This window comes from Xiphophorus hellerii, chromosome 6 (assembly GCF_003331165.1).
Source record: "Xiphophorus hellerii strain 12219 chromosome 6, Xiphophorus_hellerii-4.1, whole genome shotgun sequence".
NCBI lineage: Eukaryota > Metazoa > Chordata > Actinopteri > Cyprinodontiformes > Poeciliidae > Xiphophorus > Xiphophorus hellerii.
This window is the reverse complement of record NC_045677.1, coordinates 19,956,623-19,974,426: the sequence shown is the minus strand read 5'-3', so window position 1 is coordinate 19,974,426 and position 17,804 is coordinate 19,956,623. Positions and strand designations below refer to the sequence as shown.

General features: G+C 36.2%; 1 protein-coding gene across 3 annotated transcripts in view; it reads left to right on the top strand.

Moving 5' to 3' along the window:
- The window catches only part of pde1cb (phosphodiesterase 1C, calmodulin-dependent b), a 101,705-nt gene that overhangs the window by 18,527 nt on the left and 65,374 nt on the right, over positions 1-17,804 (top strand). For all 3 annotated transcript variants that reach the window (XM_032565882.1, XM_032565881.1, XM_032565883.1), the window contains exons 2-3: positions 4,600-4,650; positions 6,553-6,718. In XM_032565882.1, the coding sequence (XP_032421773.1) occupies positions 4,600-4,650; positions 6,553-6,718 (217 nt within the window). The remainder of the gene's footprint in view (positions 1-4,599; positions 4,651-6,552; positions 6,719-17,804) is intronic.

Genomic DNA, 17,804 nt, shown 5'->3' with positions numbered 1-17,804 from the left:
TCTCTGGAATATTCCTTTTAGAAAGCCAGTATTTTGTTTTCATGGCAGGGAATTAAAAGTTGTTCTTTTTGTTTGTTTGCTTTTTTTTGTGTGTGTGTTCTAAGGTTATGCATTGAAAACCAATGTAAAGGCCAATTGTGATATTTTTGGTTCAAACTTCCTATTTTAGTTTTTAAGTTATAGGTTCCTAAAAGATTAAAGCAAAATGGAAGAGATTGTGAAAAACTCAAGATGTCAATCTTAAAAAATGAAAATCCCTAAAACCCAAGCATTTAAAGCGGTGTGCTTTCTTTTTACCCTTACTGTATGTCAAATAATTTTGTTGAAAGATTATTACAAAAGATAATGTGGGTCGACTCTAGATCACACTGTGCAAATTTCTACACAAAATCATCTCACTGAGTGCCTACCAACCATTACTCTAGTAATTACATCTATCTGAGTACATGCATTAACCCTCTAACATCAACCATGTGGCCTTTCAATAGGGGCCTTCACAAATCTAATTCATGTTATGTAACTCCAGTAGGTACATTCATCTATAACAATGTAAGAAACAAAGTGTGAGATTGATGATTTGGCCCTTTACACTTTCAAGTGCAACTCATCCTGTGCAAAAACGTTGAGCTTCTCCCACATTCACTTCTGAGCCCCACTCTTCATAAAATGAATCAAATTCAGCATCTTCTTTCTCCACATGAGCTGTGCAAATTCTTCCATCCAAGCAAGACACTTTTCTGTGGCGGAGGCACAGTGAGCTAAGTTGTTGTGAGATATGCATTGCTCATTCAAGGACAATGAGTTCTAGCTGATGTGTTTAAAACGCTTTTTGGTGTTTCTGTTTGCATCTGTTACATGATTTTTGTTATGGAAAAAATGAAACTCTGCAACAAAATACAACATTCAGTCGTTGAGACAGCAAATTAATTACAATTACAGTTATTACAATTAGTGCCATAAAGTAAGGGTGAAACAGATACCGTTCTATAATAGTGCATTGTCCAGAATATCTTTCAACATGATGCTGGCCTCTATGTGGTGTTTGCATTTGGATGTTATTGCTTTTCAATGATCCATACTGTGCGCAGCAGTAAGAAAGACAGCTAACTTAACAAAGCATGGCCCTAAAACTCTGAGGTTATGTAACCAGACATGCGTCTCCCACAAGAATTTGAACAATTAACCACAACAGGCAATTTTGATTAGAGGCTCTCACTTTGGAAGCTTAGGTACATTGCTGGTTGAATTCAATTAAGTCATGTGAAATGAAAAAGTATGCAATTACCATTTCAATGAAGCAAAAATATAAGTAAAATACTGTCATTGTATGAGTGACCCATACTGTAGTTCACGTACTCATAAGACTTAGGATATGAATAAATGAAACAAGTAGATTTTCTTCTTTTTTTTGCATTCCTATAGTATATTTTGTTATCTGTAATCTGAATACCTTATTGACTGGCAGCTTTAAAAAGGTTAAGTTGGAAAAAATCCTAAAACTGGAGACAGATTCAGGTTGATTTTCACAAAGCTAAGCTATAAATAGCAATCCGCAACATTAAAAAACACAACTGCACCATCAGAGCTTTGTACTGATGGTGCAGTTGTGTTTTTTTAATCATCATTTTAATTTTTTTGCCATCATTGTGAAACACAGTTGAATAAATAAATGAAGCTTAATTGAAAATGTAAATGCTTTGATAAATTGTATTTTCTTGACAGAAATACACTGTGTTGCCACAAGTATTGGGTCCCTTTTACCACCACATACATAAGTGACATCCAGTTCTTAATCCACTGGGTTTTGAATGATGGTGGCCCATGCTTTGCAGCTAAATCAGCTTCAATTTTTAGCTTTTTACAATGTTATTATTTTTACAATGTTATAGGGTTGTGTTTGTGGGAATTTGTGAAATTTACAATATATGCTACTCCAATTTGATCTTTAGGCTTAGTTTCGTTTTTGAATTTTTTTTTTTCATTTATTTCTCTGATAAGTGTTATTCTTGCCTTCCCCGTAGTCACATTTGCAACTATTATACATAAAAGATCATTATGGAGACCATTACCCAAAATGCAACACACTGCAATATTGCTACCTGTTGAATCACTATTTCCTGTATTTGTTTAAATGAATACGTACTGCTAAATATCAAACGATATTTCATGCATGTGAATACTTCTTGTTAATAGAAGAATAGATTTAGAAGACAGCTGAGCTCCATTCAGTCTCATAAGTATAATTAGCTGGTGGAGAATTAAAAGTGATTCCCTCTTGATCTTCTCTTACTGTCACAGAAAAACATCCTTAATAAAAAAGAGGTTTGGGAACTATTTGATAAAATGAGCTTAGAAGATGTGTCTAGACAATTCCTCACTATAGCACTAATGAAGCTCCTACATTCTACATCTATGATGGATGATGACATTCCTTGTTGCCTTTGGGAAAATTTTGTACTAGGATTGTTTGGTATTTCCTACTATCAGCATCTAATGACCAAAAAATTATACAAGTTTATTATTGTTAATCTGTGCTATTGCATCTCAGTATTTGGACTGGATTATTTTTAGTTAACCTTAGCATCTTCTCATTGGCAGCACAATATTATCTTTCAGTAAAATGTAGTATAATTAGAAATTGACTTATTGTGCAGCAACACTCTTATTTCAGCTATTGTTTACGTCAGTACTTGTGTAACTGCTGCGAATGCAATTAGATCTTTTCTCTCTTCTACATGTGTCTCGTTTGTGGCAGTTTTTTTGTACAACAGTGCACAATTTTTAATACCTTAGAATATCATCCAAAAAAAGCATTTATTTCAGTAATTCAATGCAAAAAGTGAATTGCATAACACATACAACAGTCTAGTCTGTTGTGTGTCCCTCTTGTGTCCAGATAAGACTTATTCAACAAGGTGTTGTTAGCACTTTTCAGATCATCCTCTGGTGCCATGATCCACCTGTGATCTTACATCTCACAACCAGGTAACCTGAGTTGATGTAGACTCACCAATATTATGCACAATCCTCTTTAGGAGGTGTTCATAAACTAGTAGCCACCATGAAGTGAAAGACAATGGAGGACTGCAGAACAAGTAGGACATACCTATATGATTGAACAGAAAAAAGACATAGAACAGAGAGCAGAGACACTGGATGATCGAGCAGATGGTCTAGTCATCTAATCTTGGAAATATGTCAGCACAATCTGATGCAAATGGTAAAGTGGATGGGGCACAAAAGCTTTACTTTAATTTAAAACTTTGAGATAGAACTCTGCCAGATAGAAGAGGATTCACCCACATATATCGTACACATAAAACCTAGGTAAATACAATAATTTGACAGCCACCTATATGATGTGAAAATGAACATGCCCATGATCTTGGTAAATAGAGTGACATGAACGGACAGAACAGTCCCTATGAGAGGATTCGTGTTTATGTGTTTATTCATTTAATTAAGGCCTTGGAAAGGTTAATGAGTCATTGCTGGACATCTGCCTTTCCCAGTGATTATTTAGAGCAAAACCTGGCCATGCGGTCTGAATGGCCATGAGTGGTTTTGAATAAACCACTATCTTTTAATTGTTTGTTTTTAGCTGGGGTATTTTGTGTGCACTGTGGGCATGTGCAAGTGTGTGGGGGTGTGCATGCGTCTGGTGGGCGTGTGTGCATGTGAAAAATACTTTTTGTTTGTTTCAATGCAGTATTCTAGATTTTTGAGAAATAAAATGTTGGGTTTAGAAGCTTTAGATATTCTGATTCAGTAAGATGCCTCTGTACTACCATGATGCCAGTCTCAAGTGATTTAGTGTACGAACATCTAAATTATTAGTGGTTTGTGTTCAATACCAGTTTCAATACCAGTGAAACTGGTATTGAACAGCTTCACTGTTCATTATCCGTGAAGCTTTGTTCACGGGTATTGAACAAAGCTTTCTTTGCATAGTTTCCTTTATGCAAAAAAATGCATTGGAAAAATTATGATGTTTATAAAACAACCAAAATAGAGCAAAATTTTAATATTATTGCACAGTTTGTTTATTTCGGTAATTCATTATATAGATATGAATTTTGTTTTTTAGCCCTTTTTTATTAACTATGATGAAAAAAATATATTTTTATTTCAGAAATATGAACTTATTGAAAATAATACCTGCTTTTTTTTCAAACGTACTCTTAGTCTTAAACAAAAAAACAAGTTTTATCAAACTGTATATTCCAGTTATCTCAGTAAACACTAAACATAGGATTTTTTTAAATAAGAAATAATATATCCAATTACCAATGATAAATGCTATTGGAATTACTGCACATATGTGACATAACGTTTAAGTTATTATGCATGGTATAGCTTTCAATTCATGATGCTTTGGGTTTTTTACTCAAATAATTATTTTCAATTTCAGAAACATTTTTCAGTATAATTTTCAGCTCACTGAAAATACTTAAATCTGACAGCAACAAAACTCAGACAATAAAAGAAGTTATTTATTTAATCTCAATGCATTGAAAGTAATATTTAGATCCTGTGGTTTTATGTTTTATGCATTTATTCAGTATTGATTTTACAATTTTTTGCATTATTTTTTATCAGTGGCAAATGAAGATGGAGAGAGCTCCTGCAGACCCCCGGCAAGTTTTGCACGTAAGTTTAATGTGCACTGTATTAGTTTCACTTCAATTTTAGTCAGTTCCCTGAAATAATTCATTTTGAATCAATTCACCATTCAGATCAAACCATTAAAGGGTCATTTTACCCACCACTAATGAGATATTAATGATGCAGATTTATGGCCACCTCATTAACAGTTAGATTAGAGGTCATTAAACAGAAACTCTGGCATGGGTTTTAAAATCTTTCTTTGTTGGCAAGACAAAATTTCATGTATCACCGGATACATTTGCAGTCTCTGAATGACACGTGCAGTTTTAGGTTTGTGAGCTACCAAAAGTTGGTACAGCCTTTTTTATGCTACTAGTGGTGGAATTAAGATTAGATGTACACAGGGAATTGGTCCTAAAATTGTGAAAAAAAAAAACTAGCAAAGGTCTTAGAAATGTAAGAACACAACTGAAATATATAAGTAGAAGGCAACTTCATCCCTTATTAGTGCCAGCCTGAACTGTCATTATGAAGATAACATCTAATGAGAGCTAAGCACTCTCTAGCAATCGTAGAAACCTTATTTTTCAAAGATAAGATTGATTTCATCACTTCCCACCCATATCTGTAACCTCTGACTATCTTCAAAACTACCTTCAAAACAACGTTCAAAACTGTCATTTTGAGTAGGATATATTTTAATTTCACCTTAAATCAGTCCTACTTGCAATATTTCTAACAGAGGAGTTAAAACAATTATCAGAAGAGTTGTCCAAGAAGTAAAGACTACCAACAGAGAGTGTGAAAAAGTTTTGGATTGAAGATGTTTTACCAAACTGTAACTGTTTAAATGCATATTTGGCTTAGCAGCATGTTTCAAAAAGGAAAGGCCATTGCAGCGTTTCCTCTAAACACCACACAAACAGTGGAGTTTGGGGCTTGGGATGCCATTGTGTGACTCTGTGTGAATGTCCTACATTTTCTGACACTTATGCATCTTCAGTATATTATCACAGTAATACTTCTCCATGCTATCTACAATAAAAAGCACCCTTCTTAGGAGCTTTTAAGTTTGTATCAGCTCAGCACTCCACCAGGATTACTTGGATTGTTAAAAATATAAATATATTTTCTGAGAAAGAAATTGATGTGTTTAACCCTTTCATGCATAGTGGTCACTACAGTGGGCAGCTATCTAAAAGCCATTTTCTTGTGCCTCTTGTGGATTTTTATGTTATAAATGCACACAGACCACTGAAGTGGACACTAATGCGTCATAAAATATACTATCAACTACTGGCCATCAGCTGCAAATGCAAGAAATTATTTTTCTTAAATCAAATATGGCAGACAGACAAAAAAGCATGCCAACCGACTCTGTCCCTCCTTTTACTGACTCTTGCGACTCTTAACGACTCTTGCAGGTAAAAAAATTATTGTGATATCAGATAAAGAACCCCTAAAGAACAATGCTACTGATGTATTTTTCAAATAATAACTTTGTATTTGGAGAAAATTACAGTTGATCACCTAAAACAAATATAATAAAAATTTTAAAAATATTTTACCAAATTTTTTTTCCTACCTTTTTTTTATGCCTTAAGAAAATCAAAAAAACAAAATTGGAACAAAATTCTGACACAAAGGATCATAATTAATGCATGAAATGGTTGATATTTATTCAGCTTCTCTATCTGCTCTGCTGGGGAGTTCATTTCAAATGTATACAGTCACTGACAATATTCATCCACATGAGGGCAGCATTGCAAAGGAATTGAATGATCCTGTTTCATTTGTATGCGACTCTGAAAGTTGCATCCTTCCAGGGAGTACACCACATTTAATATTATTAATTTACCAGATGGTATTGGGACACCAGCTGGTAAACAAACATGAGCATCATTTGTGTTGCTCTTTATGCAGCTATCTCTCTCTCTTCTGCAGGCTCTAAATCCCAGAGTGCTTTGTGGAATGCCATCACGGCGGGAATGGGGATCAAAGGCAAAGAGCAGAAGGTCCCCCTGAATGACCCGCGGAGTCCCGAGGAGATTCTGGCCGACGACCTTCCAGCAGCAGACGAACCAGATGCAACAGAGAAAACTGCCATCAGGTTTGCTGCTGTCAACCTGTAGCATAACTGAGAGATTCTTATGTCTGAATTATCATAGAGGAATCAATGAGACTTCAACAGACATGTTCAGTCTATTATAGAGTACTCGACAAATTTTCCAGTAGTACTTCACTGGATGGAGAGAACCCAGTGTCTAAAATTCAGCATCATCCTGCAGTTTAAATGTTTATTTTTAGATTAGTGAAAGCTTAAACATTGTGTTTGACATTTAGCACTCTTGACTCAGTCTCACATACGCTGGTAATTGTTATGTATGGCTGCTGACCTCAGGGGACTCAGCCATGATTGATTTCACTTGGATAACAGGGACATGAAACCAGCATTAGCATAACAATGTTGTCTTTTAAGACGTTACTCCAATTAACCTTGATTGCTAAGGAGTATATTACAAAAGCAACAAGTAATGAAAATAGAGCCTTTTTCCAGAGGATACTGAAGCACGCCTTATATTTCACAAGAGGTTTTTAATTGTACATGATAAATTGTGGGAACCCTGTTTTAGTCTCACCTCCTTTTGTTTTTCCTCTTCCATGATTCCTTGTGAAGTCTAAAAATGCAGCATTGTTTTTGGCCATTGTGTTCTCGTGCAGTTTGGATCCAGAGAAGAGTGATAAGATGTAGAAAGTGATTTTCCACTTGACTAGTCTCAACCTGTTCCTTTATTTAAAAGCTGTACCAGCACATATTGGAAGAAGGAACTGTGCAGAAAAGCAAACTCACCCTGTTCTGAGGAAATGACTCATTTATCCATGAAGACAATAAATTTGTCTTATCATTATAGATTACATTTAATTACAGCAAGTAAGCACCGGCATTGCAGGAAAGCAAGCTATAAAACATTTGGAATGAAGAAGAAAATCTCAAAGTAGGTGGAAGACAAAAGCATCCTAACTAAAACACTGTTTAGGCAGGAGGTTCATGAAAGTGGAATCACTTACGGTGACAAAGACCACGCTCAATACAACTATGGAAAAAGACTCAAAAAAAGGGAAAAACTTTATAAGAGAATGACTCAAGCAAGAAGCAGAAAAATTCCAACTAGAGGTAGGTGAATAAGAAGGTAGGTATATGAGGCCTATCCAGAAATCACACTTGGAGGCTTTCTATTAGCCCATCACACAACGGCTGTTGGAAAAAGTTTCACTAATTAATTTCGTCCCATTTTGACATGCAGGTGGTCTTATGCCTTTCTCAGTGTAAGGTGGTCAAATGCTACTTCTTTTTTCCTCTTATATTTAATGCTATTTTTTATTTCTACAAATAATCAGTGCAAAAGCAATCCAGTCCAGCTGTGATCAGAGTATGTTAGAATTTGATCTAGAGTTGATCAAATGGATTTCAGATTCCTTGGGAGAAACAACCCCAATGAAACAGCCCTTTCATTTAGCTCACAGCCAGTGCTGAGACTGAGCTCATTCTGCAGCATCATTACCCACCTGTGGTGTGTGGCTATATTTTCCCTACAGCTTTCAAAATGCACAACTGATGAGATGTCCAATCCCCGTTGACTGAACATTCAAACAATTAACAGAAAACTTGTTCAGGGCAGAACAGACAGATAACAAAAAGGCAGCCCACATTTTGGAGCCATGTAAGTCAGATCAAAAACCACTGTTTTGTTAAGCATTTTAGACACTTTGAAGTGTTACAGTTTGTGAACAGTCTTTGTTCACTAAACTGTTGCAGCGTATTAAATTAAAAGCTATCATTGAAAAACAACAATTATTACATTTACCTTAAAATATGACTTTAAGATAACTTTACATATAAAAGGTTTATGCTGAAAAGAAACCTTTAGGTTATATAAAAAAAGGTGATTTCCCAGTGCACAATCTTAATCACAACCTGCAACGGTGATTTAATTCCTTTGCTGCTTTGTCACGGAAATCCCACTAAAGCCAGCTCATGACTTTGGCCCTGCTAACTGTGGTTAATGGAGGATAAATCCATTGAGAGTGAGAGGGATCTGCACCTGAATGACAAATAGCAAGATTACGGTAGAAGGTGATTAAATGACTGAGAAAACAATAGTAATCCATAAAATGATGGAACACAACATTACCTCTTTGACCGTAGCTGAATGTTATCCTCCAGTCTGTGATAATTAGATTTCAACGGTAAGCAAAGGATGATCAGATAATCTTTTACAGGCAGGAAGGACATCAGTAACTGACTTATAAATAAAATAAAGAAAATGGTTTCCAGGGAAACACTTTTAGATAAATAGCTGTTCTTTTATTTTTTTAAGCTAGGGAGCGACTGCTTGACTGTCTTCTACGTCTTGTTCTTACTGATACCATTTTAAGTTGGAGGTGTTTTCCAGTTAGCATTGCTCTACGTGCCAATGAAACATTTCCATTCCCACTCTTTTTTGGTTTTCTTTCTTGCAGGGCTGGAGGGCACAACTGTGCCCAAATTAAATTACTGGGGCTAAAACTGTGATAGAAAAGGTGATTGGTCAGTAGCTATATAGAATCCTAGCCGTTTAAATGGTAGATAATCAATGAACTTTCTTCTAGATACAGAATGGTGTGAGTGTCTTCACTTGGCTAAACTGCTGTCTGGCATCAATATTATATGGATTGCACTGATTCAAGCTGCATGATCTGCAAGTGCTTAATCCAATGTTATTTACCTGATACAACCAAGAAGATACAATCTTATAGGTTAGTTTAACAACTTTACCTGCCTTTTTGTATTACTAAAATTAGTTATGATTGGAATTTATCTTCAGTTTTGTATCAAAATTTTTATTTACAACATTCTTGTCATTCTGTATGAGTTTAGTTTGTTTAGTTTTTAACTTTTCTTTGTCTTGTGACTGTCTTGTTGGTAGAAAAGGTGATGACAAACTTTCATCAACAAAGTTAAGGTTTGTTTCCAATCTAACCCAAAGTTTAAATCTGTTACTTTCTGTTGCAATGATTTTGCTTTTGTCACTTATGTCAGAACGGTAAAGCCAGTTCAGACAAGAAGTTAATTACCTAGATTATCTAATTAAACTTAAAACTGATTGACTCTGAAAAATATTCTTAGTTAAACACAACAGGATTCCCCCAAAAGATCCTGTATCCACATCACAATAGATCGGAGCTATATTAGCAATAGGAAGATAAGCAGCATCAGGCTGTTAATGCTGTGACTGATTGCAGTGGTTACACTTTGAAAAGTGCATTTGTCTTTTATATTTGTCTAATTTACTCCTGCATAGTAAGCGAGTTCTATTGAAATATTATTTTAACTTTCTCCTGTATGGACAGCTGCATTAAACTTCTTGTTGTCTTGTTTTAATGGCTTCTTTTTGTTGTCTTGTCAACAAAAAGAAATGGAAAATCATTGGAGACATTATTTAAATTTGTTACACACAAAAATAAACATGAATAAAGAACAGAACCATACAAAATAATATATATTCTTGAATTTATAGATCACACCCAATTTTCTCTAATTGCAAGGTTAAGATCCTGGATCAAACCAAAGTAATGGTGGATATACATTATTAGAAGCAGATTAACTTCTACTTCTGTCTAGTATACTTCAATAAAATGGACAGTAAGTATATACTTATCATCAAACCTTCTTTCATTTTTAGGTGTTTAAAGTAAAACAGCACATCTTAGAAATAATTGTCAAGACAAGTGTGCTTTTTCATCCTAATGCCTTCTGCAGGGCTGCTTTTGTGTTCATATTGGTGCATAAATAGTGAATAAATGTCAAAGGAAAACTGAAATAAGTCAGAATTATATGGTTCAGACTTGCTGTGGTTATGAAGACAATTCATTTTGAGAAAAAAAAATTATTACAACAATACTGTTGTATGAAGAATAATGGCAGTCCAACAACAAGCAGAAGACTCAGAATAATATAAAAGAGCAGCAAAGAGCTAAGGGGGAAAATCAGCTTTCTCATAAAATATTGCAAAAAATTGCACAAAAAACAACCAGCAAACAGCATAACCTCACATATTGCCAATTCACCATGTTCATTTGCAGCTAAAACCCTTTTGTGGTCAGCTGGGAGATTTATCTGATGGTTAATTGGATGCTGTGTGCTGCAGTGCACTTTGCAGCTGATTAAGGCAGCTGTCTCCATCGTGGCAGCCCACTGTCTCTGTAGCTGACCCCTCATTTGGCAACAGCAGTGGGTTCACAGACCCCCACAGACAGCCCCTGTGAAGCAACAAGCTCCATCATGAGCCTCAGTAGCCCACTAATGAGCCTCTGCTGGTTGGAGAGACGGGAAGTCCAAATAGCAAAGCCATTGATCTAAATGATTAAGAGACAGCCTCAACATTATGATGTTACTGCTGTACCACAGTGAATGGCATAATATTACATGTTACAGACATAAAATCTAAACATAATCATCAGTACCCTATATTTTGTTGAAATGGTTGTCAAATTTTCAAAAACTGGAAACAAAATAAAGCTTTTGTTTGTGCCGAGCAAAAGGAGAAACAGTCCACACCTGCCCAAATAATAAGTCTTTTTTCTTTTGACCTATGATTAAGGAAGGACATGATTTTGTCATCGGATTCAATCAAATTGAATTGAACTTATTTAATGCATACAAAGATAAAATTAAGACCAAATGCCATAATACTATAAAGTACTATGACCAATTTATGTTACATGGAAGAAATAGTCCTGCACCTTAAATCACATCCCTAACCTCATTCTATTATTGCATATTTGCTTTGTCAACATAACTTCCTTTAAACACACCACAGATACCACGCAATATATGAGGAAACCATCTCTGTTTTTAAAAGATGCTATAGTTAGACTAATACAGTAACAGGATCAGGATTGTAACTGAAGCATGGCGATAAGATGGGCAGCAGAAACTTGTCTGAAAGAATAATTGTGCTGTTGTTTTGATCAGTGGACTTTTGCTGGACTTCACTGTTGACATCTCAGGGTGACTGATTTGGAGAAAAAATTGGTTACTTTGATGGAAGATGAGAAAAAGCTGTTGCAGACAAATTAATCCAAGTTTACGGTGTAAAACAAATGAAAAGTTGCACAAACAGTGCAAAATGGCAACAGTCAGTAAGATAATTTTGTATGCTTCAGGGGAGGTAAAATAGGAGATTTGTACCAAGTGCAGTGATGGCTGATGGTGGAGTCAGACCTTCATCGGCCATGGAGTTTGTCCTGCAATCGGTAGGTTGCCTGTCCAAGCCCCGGCTCCGTCTGCCTCTTTTGTTGTGGGAAAAACATTTCGCACACCTTGCTTGGTGGTGGTGAACAGAAGGGCTGATGGTGCCGGTGTAAAATTTTGCTTTTACCAAGGCAGCTGTGGCTATAGTTTGCTGCCTTCAGTGCGTGAATGTGAGCAGCGATTGAGAATAGCCTGATTCTCAATCACGCTCATTATAAGGCTGAGTGCTCAGGAAAGTGCCATATACAGTAAGTCTGATGTCATTTCATTTCCATTTAAGGTCATTTCCTTAAACGGGAAGAACCTTCATAGGTAAAAGGCCTACTATAACACTTTGCACCATGACATACAAAAAGTATTGTTTTTCTTTTAAAGAAAAGCCAGATTTGAAGAACAGATTCATTTTCATGTTTTAAAAGTAGAACTTTTTTCAAGTGAACACAAACCTTTAAGTGGTTGGATTCATAAAGGTTACCTCATAGAAAATATATGAAGTGTTTTATTACATGGAACTAACTTTGGAGAAAATTTTGATATGCTTTAATTTTCAACCTTAAAAGAAAGTTGAATTGCATAAGTCTGTATGCATAAGACAAAATACAGCAAATTATGAAAGCGCTTCTAAATGGGTAATTTACCAACCTTTACTTTATAAGAGTAGTTTTTTAGAATCTAGCTGAGTCTAAAATAGAATCTATTATGGCTGTGTCCCATCCAATGCTGAGCTTGGTACCTATTTGTGGAAGTATTTACACTTGTAGTTTACATCATCTCTTTATTTGGATTACAGTCTCCATTTAGCCTCTGTGGTTACTTTTTAAATAGCTCTCAATCTTGTCCCCATTTGCTCCTTCCAGGAGCTGTGGGTGTCTAACTAATGAGCTTCCAGAACCTACTGCTTTACCCGTTTAGACTGAATAGACTGCAAAACAGCAAGGAACATTTAGCAAAGAAAATCAGGTTAAAAGGTGCATAAATATATCCATCAGGTACCTGGAAATTACGCTGCAATAAGCAGTTAGTAAGTAAACACACATAAAAAGCACATGGGAAGCAGATCATGCGGGGTTTTATAACTCTGATATCTATAAGGTGAGTCGAACTAAATTAAATTTGAGAGAACACTTTATATCTTCTAAATCTAGAACAATTATCTTGTGCCATTTTTGAAGACTGTGCTATTAGTCAATTGCATTGTTTTTGCTTCATCCTTGATCCAAGGAAAGGACCTTAATTCTTCATCAAATAATATTTGTACAGAAAAACTCAAAAAGTTTAAGAACAAGTCTTACCATGTGGATCTCTTTTGTTGGTGAAAACAAAGATCCAATCCTGTGTAAATTTTTTTTTTTTGCCCAGATTGCTTCCCCTCTCCCTTGAGTCTCCACCTTTGACCTGCTTCTATCTATCTTGGGAGGAAGCTGATGTATCTTTCCACTTCTATAACTCTGCAAATAAATAAAGCTTTATGGTTGAGTGCCCTCAGTTGCTCCCATCCAGCTTTATATCTCTACTAATTCCAAGAGAAATACAGTTTATACAGAGGAATCATATTTTTTGATAGATGATTTTCAACTAAATGTGGTCATTACTGTGAAGGCGCTTGCAATTTTGATGCATAGCTATCCTTAACAAGCGGCCTGGAAATTTAAATGAGATTTAAATTTTTCATGTACCTCCAAATGGCTGGGGCTGTTACTGTCTTGATTTCACTATGTGAGCCATGTACAAGCCTCAGTAGAGTTAGTACAGTGTAATTTCTATCATGTCCTTTCATTTTAGTCACAGAAATGTTGCAGATGACTTGATTCTCTAGGGCCCTTCGTGAGCACCTGTAGTAGTAATTAATCATGTAATTTATCATTAGAAGAAGGTATGGAGGAGATTTAAGATCTTGCATTGATCCATTAATCTGGAATTGAAATTAAATGTTTGCTAAGTGGATAAGCTAAATTGTCCTGCAGACAATCAGAGCTGCAGGTTGTCATTGTTTAGGCCTACCCAACCATCCATCATGGTCGCTGACAAAGCTTTTAGCTGTTAACACTTTCCACTTTGTTTCCCATGTGCTTGAGTTGACTCATGCTTTATCTTGACTCTGTAACAAATGCAGCAAATTGTTATGAATTATCTTTGAATATCCTCTCTAGTCTCAACTTTTTAGCCAATTTACTGACATAAAACATGCAGATAAGAAAGTATCTGAGTATTTTAGAAATGTTCTCAGACATTCAACTGTGTAATTTCTTTCTCTCTTTTTTTGTTTCCTGAAAGTGTTTCACTCATCATTTGCATATTTATTCAAAGTACTGGCTGATATTTTGTTTTAGAGTTCATACATCTCTCAGTAAAGCTGCATTTTATCCTGCTGTTTAATTCACCATGGAAATTTTTGTTTTGCAAGTCAGAACTTCTATCAGTGCTATCTGATTTAAATACAGTTTAGATTATTCTAAAATGCATATTATGCATCTGATTTGTTAGGCAACCAATAGCAACTAACAACTAATTTAAACAAAATGTATTTGCTTGAATAAACTGCAGAAGATATAAAAATAAAAACAACTACCTGCTGTGAAATCCTGTTTTCTCAAATTGTACACATGTTGTACTATAGAAACACCTAGATGTGAAGGTTTTCCATACGTGAATATGTTCAGGCAGGGTCAACCAGAGTGCACATATTTCAAACAGAGCAAGCAGTTTATCAGTGTATACAAAAAGAATTATTTCAGATACAGAACAGAAAGCGTGGCAATAGACCCAAGAAAATCACACTCACTCTGACCTAGGCTGGAAAAAGTGAGCGTGTTTATTAAGGGCTTCCTTTGACTATTTTTTAAGGCTCTGGTAAATGTGTTGCAATATGCAAACATAAAGATAAAAAAGGCAATGTTTTGCAATGTGCTGCTGTTAAATAAACTTCATAACTGCCAGATATGAAAAGTTATCTTCAATCTTCAGGGTGAAAGCTTTGTCATATAAAAACATATCAGTTTGAATTATGAACTGCAATGATCCTTTGTGTTTATTACTTGGAAAAACATCCTTTTACTGAGGTGTAGAAGTGCACCTCAGTAAAAGTTAATTTTAGTAATTCATTTTAGAGGTATGTTTCAAGTGTTTATTTTTGTAAAACTGGATGATTTTTAGAATCATCCAAACTGGATGATTCAGAATATTGCTGAAGACAAAACACAAAAGAGGTTTTATCACAATCATTATGTGGAAGACAAAAAAGCTCATTGCTAAAGTAGTTGGGCGTTCAAAAGTGATCGATCCAATAATATTAATAGAGAGTTGAGGAGAAGGGAAAGATGTGGTGGAAAAAGTTTCACATCCAATAGGGATAATGAGAGGATTGTGAAGGCCCTTCATAAATTTGGGGCGGAAGGCACAAATTGTGGACTGCAGCTGTAGTCAGTAACTGCAACCTTGAGAGGCATGTTGGGTAAAATCCAGATAAGGATTTGGAGGAGCTTCACTCAGAGTGAACTGAAGCTGGAATGAGTACATCAAGATGCCCCCCCCCCCCCCCCCAAGGGAGGGTACATGCAGGCCAGCAGCCAAATAAAAATCCTACACATGGACCACAAATGTCACCTTTCTCTTTTCAAGCCTCTTGAACCAGAGACTGTACTGTTGCTTAGTGAAAAGAAAATCCTCTTTTCAAATAAAGAGGCTGAAGGAGCAGTGGAGAAACACATAACCCGTTGAAAGTCAGTGTGAAGTTTCCACAGTCAGTAATGATTTGGGGTGCAATGTCATCTCCTGGTGTTGGTTTGCTGTGTTTTATGAAGTCCAAAGTCAGAGTAAGCTTGTGCCTTTAGAGAGCTTGAGGCTTGCTTCTGCTGGCAAGATTTATAAAGATGGTGACCAGACCAAACAATGCTATTTAACCAACCAGAACTTCCTTAGCACATCTTCAGAGCCTATGGCTGAACACTTTTGTACCACAACAAGGCAGTAATTTATGCAAAAGGGGATCAAGCCTCTTATAGAGTGCTTATACTGTTAACTTTTCTCTATTTTGTACAACGTTTTTCTTAGCTATGACGTCACGGCATTTGCGATGAACCTTCTAAACAATGTCATCACTTCCAGTTTTGTGAATCTGCCATTTTGTTCACCTCGCCGCGATTTTGTACTACAATTTCAGTTATTCCGAAGTTGCAAGTAAACAAGTTGTAGCGTGTATTAACACAAGATTTCTTACATTGCACCCCGGCGTCAGAGCTTCTTCGAAGGTTCTGGTTGAATTGTATTTTTCTTGGGAATGTACCCAGTGGGGAAAGTCCGTTTTTGGAGCACTTAAGGATCACTGCTTCAGCAACCTCTCAGAGGGATTTCAGACTTCGTCTGATTGAGGCATCTGTTTCTTATCTCTCTACTAAAACGAGGCACACGGCAAAGCGGTAAGTTCCAAATAACGCTAAAATGACAACAAAGCTTATTTTAGACATAAATATTTTTGTCTTAATAATGACGTCCTGGCCGTTGGTTTAATATTAGCATTGAGCTGTGTGCTTCTGTTAGGCCCTGTGTGCTAGCTTAGCTGCCTCCTTGAGGATATAACTGTTCTGCATGTTTTGGAACTTTTTGGCTTTGTTTTTGTCTTGGGGAACACATCCAAATGCACGCAGTGACATTCGTGACATAATTAACTCCTTAATTATGTCAAGGCTGTTTACTTCATTCAAATTGTGATAGCATTAATATTTTAATAAGTATCTTAAATTCATGGACACTACAGCTAAATTACACTCCATGTTTCTCCATCCATATTTGCTATGGATGGAGAAGGTGTAAATACAGTAGTAACACCATTGCGATGCATTCACTTGAATGTGTGATTCTGCTGGTTCGTTGTCCTATTGTTGACATCTCTAATGAATAAAAAAAGTTTCTCTGCCGGTAGATAATGGACCTTACCAGAGGGGCCGCTTTTCATTGGCTGATGCCCATTCTACGTGGTCACGTGCTGTGGCCGGCTCACAAACACACTTAGCTTCCCGTTAGCTAAGTACAGCATAATGGCAGCACTGATACAACTTCTACACCTTGAAGCCTGTTTGCTACACAGTCTTACGTTAGCTAAACAGATCAATATGCAATGTGTACTGTATCTGACATACACTAAAGATTTCATTTCAGCAGAAAAGGCTTTGGACTAAACTGTTACTCGTGTTAGCCACTCTAGCACCAAGTACAGCTAGTCAATCAACCATCGCCTGTATTCAGGGAAGCGCTGATTAATAATCGAGAAATAAATATCAAGCCTGGAAACTTGATATCGTAACGGACTGAATGTTATGTTTTTAACGTAACCTTTGCTCGTCTTGCGGGGAGCAGGCGGTTGCCACGGTAACAGGTGTGCTTAAGCTACAAAGAGAGAGAGAGTAAAAAGGTAGGAGTGGTTTTGAGTTGATCACCTGTTCGGGTTATTTTATCTTTGTTTACCTTTGCTGTGGCGCATTACAGCCGCTGTAGTTTCTAAACGTTGGACTAATTACCTCGTTCTTGTGAGTTTACGTCATTCACAACAAACATCAAATAGAACAAATATATTTCATAAAATTTTAACAAACAAATGGCTTCTACCGCGATAATTATGTGAAATTAAATTAATTATATCCCAACTTAAGAAGATTTGCCTTTACCTTTACAGAGCTCTTTGGTTCCTCCTGTCAGTCTGTAGCTTCTCATATTGAGGTCATCAAACCAAATTTCAGATCTACCATAACTGACTGACACCTGCTGGCCTCAGGTTTGCAACCAGCTTGTGACTGAGAAACCAGTAACCTCCTCCCAGATGATGACATGAACTTGTTAGCTCCTCTGTCCATTTAGTAGCTGATATATTGTGAAAATCCGGTAGAAATAATGTGGGCGGAGCTTGGAA